Source organism: Penicillium cosmopolitanum (genome assembly GCF_028827165.1).
Source record: "Penicillium cosmopolitanum strain IBT 29677 chromosome Unknown utg000008l:1.0-4398992.0:1.0-4402845.0, whole genome shotgun sequence".
Taxonomy (NCBI): domain Eukaryota; kingdom Fungi; phylum Ascomycota; class Eurotiomycetes; order Eurotiales; family Aspergillaceae; genus Penicillium; species Penicillium cosmopolitanum.
In genome coordinates this window covers 1,242,150-1,257,371 of record NW_026622678.1, presented here as the reverse complement: position 1 = coordinate 1,257,371, position 15,222 = coordinate 1,242,150, and the positions used below count along the sequence as shown (strand labels likewise).

Genomic DNA, 15,222 nt, shown 5'->3' with positions numbered 1-15,222 from the left:
CTCCACGCTTTATTCTTTACCACCATGATCGACGACGAAGAGAAGTACTGGCTGCTCCTGGGAATTCGCCGCGGCTCTGTGGTCCGTGACTCCATAACTCTCACTCTTTTCAAAGTGCTGGAGGATACAAAGCTGTTGGCCGTGCGTATCAATCAATATGAGAGTCAAGAAATCCTGCGGCCAGCCATATTCCACCGCATACGACAAATGCCAAGTCAAGTTCAAGCCCTCATGCTACAAGATCCTGAAGAATGCCTTGACGCTCTTTCCAGGATTGCCCAGCTTTGCAAGCAAAGCACCTACCGAGTCTGGAAGTACTACAAGGATACGGCGACCCACATGCTTCACGAAGAAAAAGTCGTCTTCGTCGCCCCGGATGGGATAACGTCAAAATCCACTTTCCTCTCCCGCTTTTTGACCACCAAACGTGCCCTTTACCACGATGGTACCGTTGACGAGAGACATTTGAGCTACGGGTTGTTTGTGGACAAATTGAAGCATTTCTGCGGCTACGATCCCTCAATCCACGATATCAGTCTCTGGCACGTGGAACCAGGATCTCAGTCACGACTAGAGGCTAATGCTGTCACCGACCATGATAGTTGGATATCGGCTATGATTGAAGAGCAGAATATGCTGCAGAGCTCTAAGACGCCGGTGGTGTTCCATGTTGCCGAGCTGAATAGTACGTTTACATTAACCCTTCTACAAGAGCTCTCAAACTAACAGAGCATCTAGCATTTTACCTTGGCCAGAGATTCGAGTCATAGATCCATATTCGTTTACGAACTACGGATGGGCAGGATTTTCCAGAGATGTCGCTTTCTCCCCTCTCTCACCTTGGTAACCGACGCCTTGAACAACTGGCCAGGATGGAGTTGCAATAAGAAGAGTGAAGATACCCAGGGCTTGGAATACGACGAGAGGATATCAAAGAAGGGACGATACCGATGAAGCTGTGAACAGCGAGCAGAGTCTCTCAATCACATTATCTGTATTCCAAGAAATCTAAACCCAGACTCTTTCTATCAAACTATTGATCTAATCATTCACTGAAATCTAGTCAAGGTCAGAGGATCCGTAACCTCACCACCCCGACCACGAACCCAGATATCAACCACTCTAGAAGCCTCATCCAGGGACGAGTCGATAACGAAATAGAACCCATAGAACGCACCCGTCACGCAAGAGTGGTTAGGATAGATCTTAACAATCTGTCCAACCTGCAAAGGAATGCTCTCCTGCGCAGCCATTTCCCAAGAAATAATCGAATGCTCCTGGCTAATCCGCTCAACCATCAGCCGCGATGCGCCAGACTCAGCGTCACCAGTCTGTCTCCAGTTCGAGAGGATGCCCCATCCAGAATAAGCGGCGCAAGGCTCACGACCCAACGCCAATGTACCGGCCGCAACAAGCGCCTCTGGTTTCTCTCGTTCACCGTCATTATACACGCTGCAGACCTCGGCAACAACAGACATCGCAATCTCTTCCTCAAGCCCACCGGCACCATTACGTGCATGCGTGGAAACTTGCTGCATATCCAGAACGGGGTAGTTACCCGCGTGCAATTCGATCTTCACCTGCGCCTCGCTCTGTTCTGCACTTGGCTGTCGCAGTAGAGCGCGAAGTTCCTCCGCCTTTGCAGAAGCGTCACCTTGCACCAAATTATACGAGGAAATAGCCTGGGGTGTCGCGCCAACGCTGATAACCAGTTCCCGGTTCTTCGGGAGGAGATGCAGCCACTTGTTCAAAGCGACCTTGCAACCCTGGATCTCGCCGATGAGATATTCCATCGCCTCATCGGCGTTTGTCGCGCCATAGCTGAGACTGGAGTGTGAGTAGAGGCCAAGTAATTTTGCGTGGCCCGCTTCTTCGGCTTCGGCGAGCTTTTCCAGAAGTCCGTTTTTGTTCAGGGAGATCGGCGGTAGACCTGCGCGGTGATATCCGGTATCTACCTTGACAAAGACGCAGACCGGGAAATTGGTTTTGGCGGAGAATTCCTTCAGGTACTGGACCTGGTCTGGGTGGTCGATCATCACGGTGACGCTTTCCTCGCCGATTTCCGCGGCCAATTCCGCCAGCCGGGTAATGTGGGATGGCACGAGGGGAATGCCATACAGGATGTTAGGGCTCCGGCCAGCTTGCTTCAGACCAGCGAGAAACCGGGTTAGGGTTTCAATCTCCAATAGTGTTGAAGCGATGAATTTGGGAGCCTGGCTCTCCTTATCCAGTTGCAACTTGGCGATTTCGAGAGTCTAGGGGGGGGTTAGCTTTTCCACTTCCCAGCTTTTTCTGCATTGATATAGAGCTGCTTTGTCTGGGTAAAGAACACCAACTTTGTGCGTTTTGACATGGGCTCTGAATTCCACTCCCAGGGTCCGGATGGTATTGTTCATTCTTTCGCAATGCCTACGGACGATTGCTCTGTCAATCACAGCGGCGGGTTTGGGCAAGTCCGCAATGTCTCTGCCGCCCCATCGCTGAAGCAAGTCGGCCTGTGTCGGTAGAGTAGGTGTAGTAGCCATAGTTTCGTTCACAGAATGATGTGCAAGAGGTGTGAAAGAATCAAATAGAGAGTGTTAGGTTGTGGGTTGGGGAAGTATGACTACTAATATGGCTTCCTGGCGGGAGAGCAAGTCGCATCGTGATTTGTCCGGGAAAATGTGGGGGGGCTTTGCAAGCTACTCAGTACGCTAAGGATGAAAGTTCATCCTGAACGTTACGAGTAGGTAATGTTGCCTTAAGCGATATCTAATTTCTTGATTTAGAGAGAATATGTACTATTTACTTTTTAAACAATGATTGCTCAATATGCAGAAACGAAATTGGTCAATTATGAAACAGACACTTTGGCATTATCAGCCTCAATACGCCAAAATTCGCCAAAAGTGACAGTGAAGCTGTCCTATGCAGCCCCGGCAATGCAAATATGACAGGCAAAAAGAAAAGAGCATGCCAAGTCTATGGGGGGGTTTTTTGTTAAACGCACTGCGCCACAATATTTTCCGGGAGCAAAACGAGAAAAAGCAATGGAACAGGACACAATCAAGAAGTATTACAAAAGGGAGAATTGTACCCGACAGGTTTGGGAAGAAACGAACAAAAGAAGAGAGACTCAAGTAGCGTTGCCATGGGATATAAGAGATAAAAGAAGGGAAACACAAACGCCGTTCGTGAAAATGCTTTCTGTTTTAATGCATTGAAATGCCACCGAGCTGGTTTGTGCGTAGGTGGTAGGTATGTAGTCTGAGATCAGACTCGTGACTGACTCTGACTTGATCGAGAACGTTGAGACATAGAGCGACGGCCTCGGCTAGACGGTGCTCGATCGGAAATTGAAGGAGGCGCGTGTTCAAAGAAAGGAATCAGATCCGGGTTCTGGCTGGGCGGATTCCTGGGGTCGTGGGAGTATTCGCCTACGATGCGGTCATCGGCCGAGGTATCAGGGTGGATTTCAATGCCAGGCTGACGGTCCGTTCCACCAGAGGTGCCTATGGGCGGGAAAGTGATCGAATCGGCTTCGTCTTGACCGTGATCAATAGGGGACCACCCGGCGATACTACCGGCGATTACACCGGCCATTGCGGCTGCAGGCCCGAAAGTTGAGTTGGAACGAGATCGGGTACCACGACGTGAGCGCGACTCGGGAGTCGGAGGCTGAGGCTGAGGAGGTGGGCTGCCGGACTCGCCGTTGGGGGTTGCCGGGGCAGAGGATTCCCGGGATCGTGAACCACTGCGAGATCTAGGCAAGAATTCCTGAGGGTGTTGCAGCTTGTGGCGAATGTGGCGAATACGACCACCTCGGACAGACTTGATGAAAGCCAACTGGTCACGGATCTCCTCCAATGCGGGGTTCCATTCGTAGCGACGGTCTTCATCGGACACAACAAGTTCCGGCCCTTCTTGCTTGCGGTGATGCCAGAATTGTGGGACAAATTTGCTGGCGAATTCATCGGGAATGAGGCGGATGACCACGGCGATAGGTAGCGAAATCGCACCGAGAACCAAGCTGACAGCCCATTGTGAGCCCTGGTCAAGGCGCTTCACGGAGAAGGCCTGGCCTCCCACGAAGACAATCAAAACCTGGCCACCAATAATGATGAGCTGAATACCGATGAACCACTTGTTGCGCCAGACTCCCTCCATAATGTTGAGCTTGTTATCAATTCGACGAGAGCTGCGAGAGTTAGTATTGCGAAAGACCGTATCGAAATTAAGGTCGAACTTACTTGTACTGGTTGAAGATCTGCATAAAGACGAAAGTGTTGAACACTACTGTCTGCATATGACCTTCATCCCAGGTGAAGATATGCTTGCCGGCAAAATTCAACACAAATGTTACGACTAGTTGGTAGATTGACTGGCCAACAATCATCTTCCACATCGTCAGAGTAATCAAGGGATCCGCTTTAGATTCAGGCCTGCGATCGAGAACATATGGCGATGGGGGGGTCGGTCGCCAATGCAAGAGCAGCGAAAGTATCCATAATCAGGTTGACCCACAACAGCTGGACTGCACTGAGCACGGAATCTCTTGTGGGACTGGCAACTGCGGAGACAAAGGTGAGGACGACAGCAGTAATGTTGACAGTGATTTGGAACTGGAGGAACTTTTTCACAGCATCGCTAACAGTGCGACCCCACGCCATAGCCTTGACAATAGACGCAAAGTTGTCATCCATCAAAATGATGTCCGACGCTTCCTTGGCTACCTCAGTACCAGTAACACCCATAGCGAAACCAACATCGGCATTCTTGAGCGCCTGAGCATCGTTGGTACCGTCACCAGTGACAGCAACAGTCTCTCCAAGTTTCTTGAGCTGGTTCACGAGGATCTTCTTGTCGTCAGGGCTGGATCGAGCGATGACTTGAAGCCTAGGAATGATTTGGTTCATTTGTCGTGTACTCAATTTCCGAAACTCGGGGCCTTCGATGGCGATGCCACCGGGAGTATAGATACCACACTCCTCAGCGATAGCCTTTGCAGTCATGATATTATCACCAGTCACCATGCGCACAAAGACACCGGCGCGCTGGCAAGTCTTCACAGCCTCTGCGACTCCTTTTCGGACAGGATCCTGAATACCAAAGATACCAAAGATAGACATGTCTTTGAAGATTGCTTCAAAGTCAGCACCTTCCCGAGACCCCGAGTTTGATACTCCATGGGGTGGCCATTGATCGAAGTCTCGGTAGAGAAGACCGATACATCGCAAAGAGCGCGACGCATAGGTGACGATGATGTTATCCAGAGTAGAGCGATTTTCTTCTGACAGCGGTGAGTCCTCGAGAGCAGCAGTGGGATCTCGGACGATCTTTGTGGACTTCGCCATCAAGATTTCCGCTGCACCCTTAACCAGCATCCGATACTTCCCATTTTCAAGCTGGAAAACAACGGCCATACATTTGCGGCTCGAGTCGAAAGGATACATCTGTACAACCTTCGCACTTGCTCTCTCTTCGCTGGGAGGACCCATTCCAAGGTTATCGCGGGCGAATGAAAGGAGCGCAGTTTCTGTCTTAGAGCCGATAAAAGTCTTCACTCCATCCTGCTCACCCTCGAAAGCGGTAGAATTGAGGGTGATCGATTTGAGTAGAAGATCCTTGACGGATGGCGAAAGTGTAGACACAAATTCCGATGCAGAAACATCTCCTGATTCAGCAGCAGCAGGTCCCTTGTCTCCAAATCGCGATGAAGTTCCCAATGTGGCAGCAACAGCAGTCATCCGATTTTCTGTGAGAGTACCTGTCTTATCGGAGCAAATGGTTGTTGCATTTCCCATGGTTTCACAGGCCTTGAGGAAGCGAACGAGGTTATTGTCTTTAATCATTCTTGTCGTAGCAAAGGCTAGGGCGAGCGTGACTGCCAGTGGTAGACCTTCAGGAACCGCCACGACAACGATGGTGACAGCGACAATAAAGATCTGCAGGAAAGCTTGGCCCTTAGCATCCGCGCCACCATCGATCTTGCTCAGTCCTGCGAGGAACTTGATAAAAAGAACCACAAACAGAAGTAGACCAGAGGCGAGGCCCAATTTAGCGATGTACTCGGCAAGTTTGTTAAGCTTGGTTTGCAGTGGGGTTGTCTCGCCCTCTTCTTGAAGAGACATCATAGTTCGGCCGTGAGTAGAGTGCACACCGGTAGCAGTGACCAGGAAGGTTCCGATACCTTCTGAGACCTTGGCGCCAGAGACAATGAAGGGGTCCTTCTTCTTGAGATCCTGGTGCTGTTCAATAGCTTGATAAACGTCATCGCCAGGGGTCTTTCGAAGAAGGTCGGATTCACCAGTAGCGGAAGATTCATCGCACTTGATACCGTGACCATCGATCAGGATACCATCGACGGGGATTAAATCGCCAGCTTCCATGTACATCACATCGCCGACAAGGATGTCATGGATAGATATTTCCACAGTCTTGCCGGATCTCATCACCTTGATAAGTCGATTTTCTTTCTTCTTGTTAAGCTTTGCGAATTGTCGTTCTTTTTGCCAATCATTCGAGGCGCCAACAGTCACGACAATGATGATGGCGATTAGAATAGCGAGACCTTCCACCCACTCCACACCCGGCTCGTCTGGATCAGCTGGGTGAATAGACTGGGGGATACCAACAGCGAGAGAGATGACGGCGGCAACCGTCAGCAGGATAAGCACCTTGTCGTTGAAAGCTATCCAGGCCAATTCCCAGATGGTCTTCAACTTTCTCTCTGGGAGTTGGTTATCGCCGTAAACCCGTTTCCGATCTGAGAACTCTTGATTTGCATCACTATCGGTCTTTGTATCTGCAGGAGTTACAGGTGGCGGTCCAACTGGGGAAGCTGCTTTGGGTAAAGAGGGCGAGCCCGGGCCAACGGCATCTTCAAATCCCACGGCCCCATCCAACGCAGCCTCGTCAGTGCTGAGACCACTTTGGACATTCGTCCGCAGCCCCTTTTCGAGACCTCGCAGTCCCCCCAATGCACGAAAAGCAGAGAAGCTCTTCGGATTCAAGAGCTTATTCAGTTGACCCGGGGAAAACGCGAACCGATTGTTTTCAACTTCAAATTCGGCTTCCCGACCGGGGTCTGGGGTTAGGGCGTCCTCTTCATCGATATTGGTGTGTTTTGTGAGGTCGGATTGGGAATGCGAGTGGTGAGACTGGCTCGGGACATAGGTATCGCCCCCATAGATACTGGAAGCCTGGCTGGTGGCATCTTCTGATTCGAGGGAGTTCCCCCCGTGAGCGCGTGCCTGGGACAGACAAAAAGTTGGAGTGTGATTCCGACTGCTTGGTCTTTGGGGATGAGATATTGTGAGGCGAAGTAGGTCGATTTTCGTGGTCTCGGTCTCGAGCTTCCGAAGAGGCATTTGAACGGATTGATGCGGTGGACCTTCGATCAGTAGGGGACACAGCATCATCATGACCTGCGGACCTGGAGCTGGGCGATTCTCCATTATTATTATTAAGATTAAGATTATCTGTCGAGGCTTGCTCGGGACCGGAAAGAACTTGGACGGGCGGTTGGCCGTTATTTGGCGAGTTCATGGCGGAGGTGTCAATGGTGATGGTGGGAGCCCGCTCTCTCCTCAAGGGTGTAGTAGGGGTCTGGGCAGGCTCGTCATCTTCTCGTGGATTTGACATTGTGAATGATCAAAACGAAGCCGAACGCGATTTCACGCGGGTGGTAGATCCACAACCACTGGTGTTTGCATTGATGGGGAGGAGGAGAGGAAGGAGTCGGCTCTCGTAGATTGTAGATCGGGGCGGTCGAATCAGGATCACAGATGCAGCTGTTTCGTGCCCGACGGGTGTTCTTTTGGGAGGGAGGTGGCTTTTCGACAGAGGGATATGGGAAGGAGTCAAGAAGGTCGTCAAGGAGGGAAATCAAATCGCATGCAACCGGACGCGCCACTCAGATCGCAAGATTGACAGCAGCAAGACCAGACCCCTTTGCAGATGTAGATCCACTCCGGTCTCGAATGTTTTTCCTTTTCGTATATGGAGCCCGCTCGGGGTAGGGTTCCACACTTGCACAGCCCCAGTGGATAGCGTGCGGTGTTGCGCTCGACTTGTCACTCACGGACGTGGCTTTGGATCGGAGGGCATAGGGCCTCTGGGTTTTTTTTTGCTGCTAGGAGAATTGATTGAAAGAAAAGAAGATGAGGCAATCGTGGCACCTCTCTCGATCACTCGCTCTCCAGCAGTGGGGTGGCAAACGGGAGAAAAGGCAGGCTGGTGCGGCTTCGAATTCCAGTGTTTGCACTGCCTCGCGTGCCAAGCCGCCCCCGGGACTCCGGAGGGCAAAGGGAGGCGAATAAGGGGCAATAGAAGACAAATTATTTGGCGCGCGCTGGACCGTTGAGTGGAGATGACGTCTCCAATACTTTATGTGCGGCGGTTGGGGGCCATAGAATATTAGCTCGTAGCTCGTAGCTCGTAGCTCGTGTACTCGTAGCTTTGGTGGTGATGACAATAGGGCACCAGCACTGCAATTTGGGCGTCAATACCGGGGGAAATCCAGGATATTCCCTGTGCTCAACATCGAAAATCATAAGGTTTGTCTTGGAATGTCTGAACGGAGAGAGTTTCAAGGGTAGTTTAGATGGTATTCAGTTGGTACGAGTATTTCGTAGTTACCAACGTTGAAGTCGATGACATGTTGACTCCATGGAGTCATTACTACTACATTCAACCCTGGAGTTTACTAACTACCAGTATCATGCACTGCCAGAGCGCACTGCACCGCAAACAGCAGGAATAACGTACTGTATATCCATCAATCAGTCTGACCAAGCCCCTATCAAAACCGACGCGTTTGCCCGTGGTTAGCTTCCAATCAGAAAAGTGTGGCTTTGCACTCACTCCGGAGAATATATGCATAATGCAGTAGTACTAGTATTACTACAGTAGTATTTTATATTAGCTCACCTGGGCATATTTGGCCACTCAAGCGAGTCCTAGTAGTACATGGTCGGCTTGACTTTCCAAGATTCCAAGATTCTTCCAAGAAAGCTTCCAATGCTAACTTGAAGTCGCGCTCGTACTCGTATTAGCCAGTTAGTACCTCGTAGCTATACAGACTATACAACTCCATGAACCGGAGGATGATGTAGTATTTGACAATTGTATAACTCTGGGGCATTATACTCTCAGATGGCTATAGAGAAACTTATCTGCTATGGTGAGACTCATATCTAACCAATCCCAGGAGTTCCCAAGGCATGCTAGTACACTCCAGTAGTATACATCAACCCACCTCCAAGTTGGATACTCAACTCTTCCATCACGCAACCTCCCACCCACTCCAACACTATGACTGACTCCATCAAAGAATTCGGCTTTACAGCCGTTCCTGCCTCAGCATCCACTCTACTAACCTCCACACCGACCTATCCTAAGCCAAACACAGCCCCCATCGCCATCCCCGTCTCCGAGACACCCATCCCAACCACTCCCCTCGCCCAGCGCATCAACACCTACGCCCGCACTCACCTTCCCGAGCCAACATACAACCACTCCCTCCGGGTCTACCATTTTGGCCAAGCAATCAAAAAGTACCGCTTCGCCTCCTTCGCAGACTGGGACTTTTCGGACGAGACCTACTTCCTCGCCTGCGTGCTCCACGACATCGGCACCACAGACGAGAATCTCTCCCAGACCCGCTTAAGCTTTGAGTTCTACGGCGGGTTCCTGGCACTTGATGTTCTGCAACGGGGTGGGCCCGGCTCTGAGTCTGCTTCGACGCGAGAACAAGCGGAGAGTGTGGCGGAGGCGATCATCCGACATCAGGACCTGTGCGCTGTTGGCAAAATTACTGCGGTGGGACAATTGTTGCAACTCGCGACGATCTTCGGTACGTGTCGGATATGCAAGAACCTCTCCTCTCTCCCGCAATCCAAACCTTCTTTTTTTCGTTGGCCGTTTCTCAATTATGGTTTGCCCCCTTTGCGTTTACCTGAAACGTACAACAGGGTGGAAAGTTGACGCCACATACGGAGTACCGTCATGACGACGATGCATCAATTCGGACAGATAATCGACGGGAAAGCGGCCTTCTGACCGACTTTCCCGCGATCAGCATCAATCCGATCTCCTTCGAACTTTAGACTTTTTCTCTTGTTCTTTTTCGTTCCCGTTGCCCTTTACGGAGTAGACGGGTGGAGCTGCACTATGGAGTATCCCATACCCTTCACTGACTTCGGATTTGCGTCACAGATAACACCGGTGCGTACGCCGATCTCGTCCACCCGGCCACCATCGAGGATGTGTCCGCTCATTTCCCGCGACACAGCTGGAGCCAGTGCTTTGCCACGACGATTCATCGCGAAAATGGACTGAAACCTTGGGCGCATACGACGGCCTTGGGTGAGGACGAGTTCCCGGCCAAGGTTTTGGGAAATAAGCTCATGGAGCCGTACGAGTAGGGGTGCTGTGTGCGGTTTGGGTTTCCGGGATGACAATGGCCAAGGGGCTTGTTTCGATTCGTCCGGGGACATGTGTTACTAGGAGTCTTACACGCAACATATGTACACGGTGTGGGGAGCCGATGAGTACTAGTATCAGGCCGTTTTCCTGTTTTTTGTGGTTGTGGTTGTTATCCTTCAGATTGACATGAAACGAGGGGGTGAGCTAATAATTGAGAACTGCAGAATGATTGACATTGATTGAGAAAAAAAAAAAGGTGTAAGGATCCGGAAGAGGGTCTCCGTGCATTGTAGATCCTCGTCACTGCCATAATTGAAACCTTGAATAATCAAATCTTCGCCCCCATGTTCCATATTCCATGTGGTTTGTATTGTATCCCTTTGTCCTCCCCCGCATGCTAATTTACACAATCGATCCCATTACCCAGCCCCACACGCCCTGTATCACTTGATCTGCTGCAACATGGCAGTGTCGTCGCCCTCTGGAACACTAACCCTCCACAACCCGAGAGTTTGGCCACTTTCCTGAACAGCATCATGTTTCGGATCCGTGAGAATCATGGCTTTACCCGCCAATGCCAAGACATCCATTAGTTCAGCCATGCGCTGCGCCTCGGTGAAGCTACGCGTCAAATGCGGGATTTTCGCAACCAGTGTGGCCACAACCATGCACTGGGTAAGCAGCTCCGACTGTTCAAGGGTGCTGCTGGCGTAGTACAAGGCGTTGTGGTAGTCCAGAATCAATTCAGGGAGATACGTGCGACGGATATGCGCATAATCCTTTTCTTCCTCGGCTGTTTGATACCAATTAGTAAACAATGTTTTTGATCTCTGTTTTTTGCCATGTACGGGCGTAAAGGAGCACTCACCATTCTCGGCCGTACCAGGCCAGTCAGCTACCTCCACCATCTGACCGACACTTTGCTCAATGAAACCAAGATGGTCGCCTAGTTCGGTGAACAGATCCTTCACCGTACCGGAGTCTCGTCGACGTTTGGTCCTGATTTCCAAGTTAGCTTGAGTGCCGCACGTACATTAGCAGAAAACGCTCTTACCTCGAAATCTGATCGTAGAGAATAGCAAAGTTCTCCAGACTATCGAATCCAAGAGCAAGACTCTCAAAGTTAAACATGAGAGCACATTGTTGGTTGGCATTGGCGGGGTTGTTGGCCGCCAGACCGTTGTTACTGGACAGACTGCGTCGATGGGCACTGTTCTTCCTCGACTTGGTCGGGCTAGAAGGTGCACTCTTCTCGGCAATGAATTGATCCACATCCAGAGCAGGGAATTCGAGGATGTCAAATCCGAACGTTTCCTGAGAGATCTCAGACAACGGCATGCGATGACTGAGCTCCCGAGCAGCTGCTAGCTTGCCCGCAACGAAAAATTTGCGGTAGAGCCACGCTCCAAGCTTGCAGATCTTGACCCATTGGCCACCCACGTAGCGAAGCCATTCGAGACTCCGGATCATATTTTCGTCCTCGTCTGCGATGGATGTTCCGATCAAGTCTTTCTTAGGCGGAACAAGCAGGCGCGAGCCATCCTGCCTGCGCACCACCCTGGAGTAACCAGTGAGACCGGGCGAATGCTCGATTGAAGAAACACCGGTGCTTAACCAAGACCATTGAACGTCTCAGGACGGCATTGATGTCGATACCATGCTTTTGATTGAGGCGAACCTGATCCTTCCTCTGCTTCGGGTTCACGATGTCAATTAAGATCTTCGAGAAGACGCTGTGGCACATATCTGTCGGCAGAAGAGATGCGTATAGGGGAATGAGGTCGAAAAGGCCTCTCGCTTCCAAATTGGCGATAAAGCCAGCGACAACAACAGATGCGGTCTTGGTATTATCGGCGCGAGAGTAACCGATAGATCGGGCGACAAGATAAACGTGAGTCGCGATCTTAACAGCCTCCTCGTCCTCTGCAGCGATGAGGTACGCATCATCCACCTGCGAGCGTGGGATATCTGGGATGATAGATGCTGTCCCATGTATGTTGACGCTGACTTGATAGACCGCTTGGGCCAAAAGGGAGAAGAAAGAATCGTATCCCTTGCTGAGAATGGCTGCTTGTAGATTGCGGAATGGGTTGCGTGCTTCGCTGCCAACTCGCTCGTTGCCTCGCAAGTAGTGGAAGAACTTTTGTAGATCAGCGTGTCCAGCTGGCTCAGGCGTGAAGACAACCGAGCTGTTAGGGGAATGGCTCAGCTTTCGTTGAAACTGCTTGCAGAATCCCTGGTAGCGTGAGAGGACGATACGGTTGAAATACACGTAAAGGTAGTCATCCCAGCTACTGCAGACCTTGACTACTGAATCACTCTCGCCGCACAGCAAGCCGTAGACTGCACGCTCGAAATCACCTGCGCTGGTATTGCGCGCCAAAGCTGAGCAGGCAGCGCGCCAGGAGTCTTGTGCGCGGGCATTCATTAGGCGTGTCAACCCATCGTCGACTGGAGTGCGAGTCTTAGTGCTGTTTCCATCAACACTCGAGCCGCAAAGGCTAACGGCCCTCCAGTTTTCGAGGCGGCTTTGGGCCCATTCGCGAATTTTGGTCCAATTCTCACCCTGTCGAAGCATCTTCCAACAGGTCATCCATGTAGCGCGTTCATAGAACTCATCCTGTGCCTGCAGGCTGTGTTTTTGTCGAAGGAGCGCATCGGGATCCAGCTGTGTAACGAGCGGCTTTTGATCGTCGGTTTTCAACATCGCGTGCGCCGTATCGTTGGGTTCTAATGGCTGAGGCCAAGCTCGCAATCGCTTGTGTCCTTTGATAGCTTCTTTAGTGAAGAGCCACCCATGGGACCATAGGCCTTGGCCACGTTCCGCCTGAGCCTCCATATCGGTGATCAAAAACTCAAGCTCATGGTCGCCCGTCTTCGAAGTCTCCTGGAGCCATTTCATAGCCACAACGCACTCGAGAGCGTATTGATCGGCGTTCAGAAATTGTTCCCAGATTTCACGATCGGATGAGTAGCGGTGCAAATTTTGGAAAGCGGTTTGGCGTCCTTCTTGGTAGCTGGCTCGACTCGCCGGGTCGTCGATACTGATCAGGTTCAGAAGAAGGCGCCAAGTATCGAGTTCCAGCTGCAGACGCCGCAATTCTTCCTCCGCCTTGAGGTCCTCGCTGCCACTTGACCGGAAATTCTTCGCGCGTTTGAGCTTTTGTTGCTTTTCGGACTCTTGGATGGCATTTTTCGTGAGCTTTTGGTATTTGTCGACGAGTTCGTATGCGGCTTGGATGTTCTGGAAGTCATCGTTGGAGTTTTTCTGTTTGAACTGGTCGAGTTCCTTGGCGAATGCTTCGATTTGCTTTGTGACGCGGTCGGCGGTGCGGCGAAGGGGGTCGAATGCTTCTTGCGCGCCGGCGGCGGTAAACAGCTGGGGCGAACCTGGGAAACCGATGAGCTATGGTAAGGCATCATTAATGAGAGCTCTACAAACCTTGAGACCTGTTGGACATCCCCATGACAGATTTGAGACTGGGTTCCAATACAGGGAAGGCGGATCCAGAATCCGCCGCTCCGTCGCCATAGAAGCGGCCGGCCTCGTCCATTTCATCATCTTCATTGTCACCCTCTTGGTCTTCATCTTCTTCCTCTAGCTCTTCATCATCTTCATAGACCTCTTCATCCTCCATGGGTTCATCCTCTTCGTCCTCGTCAATGCTGATAATTTCTGGTTCTTTGCGGAGTGGTTGAGCGGCCTTGAGAGAGCAATGCTTGTCAGTCGGGTGCAAGAAGATAATAAGAAAGAAACCGAATACGAACCTCTGATCGCAGAGTCGGACCACCTGAAGCCGCTGTTCTTGCGGATCTAGTAAGTGGCGCCATGGCGAACAATAGCCCCAGTGGAGAGTTGATGCAAGAGCGAGAGAAGGAACTGGCTAACGCGCCCAAAATCAAAAGGAACAAACATCACTCAAAGCGGTTAGTGTGGTCGGCACGGGATCAGGTATTTAAGGAACTTCCGCCCTTCCAAATTTTTTTCTTTTCCACAAATGTCATTAGGCTTTCATTAGAGTCTCGGAACGGAAGTTTTCAATATTCGTTCAGACCCATGAGGTCTCCTTGCGTGCTCAAGATTGTCTTAGAGCGATCGCAGTCCTTCAATTAGTCTCGTTCTCTTCTATGTGGGAGCTTAGTCTGCAAAGGGGCTGCGACATGCCATCTGAGGAATTCTCTATTTTATCTGCTATCTACAAGCTCTAGCTCTAGCTCTAGCCCTTCGCCCAGCCCTCCCAGATTACTTCTAGGATTGGCTCTCGGCTGCTTGAGAACGCTGTTTCATCTTAAGCCGCAACAATTGGGCCTTAGGACAGCTCACGACCGACGCCTGGTCCCCATTCTTTTGGTAGAAGGCATTGCAACACTCGTAGAGAGCGTCGATTTGTGTCTGGCATTTCTCCTCTTTGTAAGAATTTTTGGTCAAGCAGTCTGCCCTGGGTTAGTCCAACTTCATGGCAAAATTGGGGCTGGCTTTCTTTCAGCCACATGGCATACCTTGAATTGCACACTAAGAAGAAGGGTCAGCCACAAAGCTCTAACCTTGGAAAGCTGCTCAGGTCAACTCAGTGAATGGACATAACGTACGGCACGCGGATGACAAGGCGTCTCATGGGATAAGTCTTGCTTGAGGTTCCCCTGGACGGTTTGAAATCAACTTGGTGAACTTTTGGGGCTTTGTCAGACCTTTCTTACCATGTTGTACTATGTTTGATACAAGTATATCTCTCTCTTTCATGTAAGGGCAAAGCGTGCAACACAAAAGACAGAACTGCATAGAACTTGAGGTGTGACGCAAGATATATTCTCCGC

At 50.9% G+C, this 15,222-nt stretch overlaps 5 protein-coding genes across 5 annotated transcripts; 2 read left to right on the top strand and 3 right to left on the bottom strand.

Annotated features, from left to right (window-relative positions):
• Positions 1–24: 24 nt before the first annotated feature.
• On the top strand, positions 25–770 carry N7509_007026 (uncharacterized protein; the record flags this gene model as incomplete). Its single annotated transcript, XM_056631663.1, has 2 exons — positions 25–685; positions 739–770. 2 exons carry the CDS (start codon positions 25–27, stop codon positions 768–770), a joined length of 693 nt encoding a protein of 230 aa, XP_056487214.1.
• A 279-nt stretch (positions 771–1,049) lies between these two features.
• Positions 1,050–2,525, bottom strand: N7509_007025 (uncharacterized protein; the record flags this gene model as incomplete). Its single annotated transcript, XM_056631662.1, has 2 exons — positions 1,050–2,255; positions 2,418–2,525. The coding sequence occupies 2 exons, from the start codon at positions 2,523–2,525 to the stop codon at positions 1,050–1,052; spliced, it is 1,314 nt and encodes a 437-aa protein (XP_056487213.1).
• A 727-nt stretch (positions 2,526–3,252) lies between these two features.
• Positions 3,253–7,623, bottom strand: pmcA (putative P-type calcium ATPase; the record flags this gene model as incomplete). The annotated part of the gene is made up of 4 exons (XM_056631661.1): positions 3,253–4,177; positions 4,230–4,421; positions 4,504–7,185; positions 7,244–7,623. The coding sequence occupies 4 exons, from the start codon at positions 7,621–7,623 to the stop codon at positions 3,253–3,255; spliced, it is 4,179 nt and encodes a 1,392-aa protein (XP_056487212.1).
• A 1,671-nt stretch (positions 7,624–9,294) lies between these two features.
• N7509_007023 (putative urea hydro-lyase/cyanamide hydratase) lies at positions 9,295–10,406 on the top strand (the record flags this gene model as incomplete). The annotated part of the gene is made up of 2 exons (XM_056631660.1): positions 9,295–9,835; positions 10,198–10,406. 2 exons carry the CDS (start codon positions 9,295–9,297, stop codon positions 10,404–10,406), a joined length of 750 nt encoding a protein of 249 aa, XP_056487211.1.
• Positions 10,407–10,850: 444 nt separating this feature from the next.
• N7509_007022 (nucleoporin Nup84/Nup107 family protein) lies at positions 10,851–14,238 on the bottom strand (the record flags this gene model as incomplete). Its single annotated transcript, XM_056631659.1, has 6 exons — positions 10,851–11,200; positions 11,276–11,406; positions 11,462–11,965; positions 12,012–13,797; positions 13,850–14,111; positions 14,176–14,238. 6 exons carry the CDS (start codon positions 14,236–14,238, stop codon positions 10,851–10,853), a joined length of 3,096 nt encoding a protein of 1,031 aa, XP_056487210.1.
• Between the last annotated feature and the right edge of the window lie 984 nt (positions 14,239–15,222).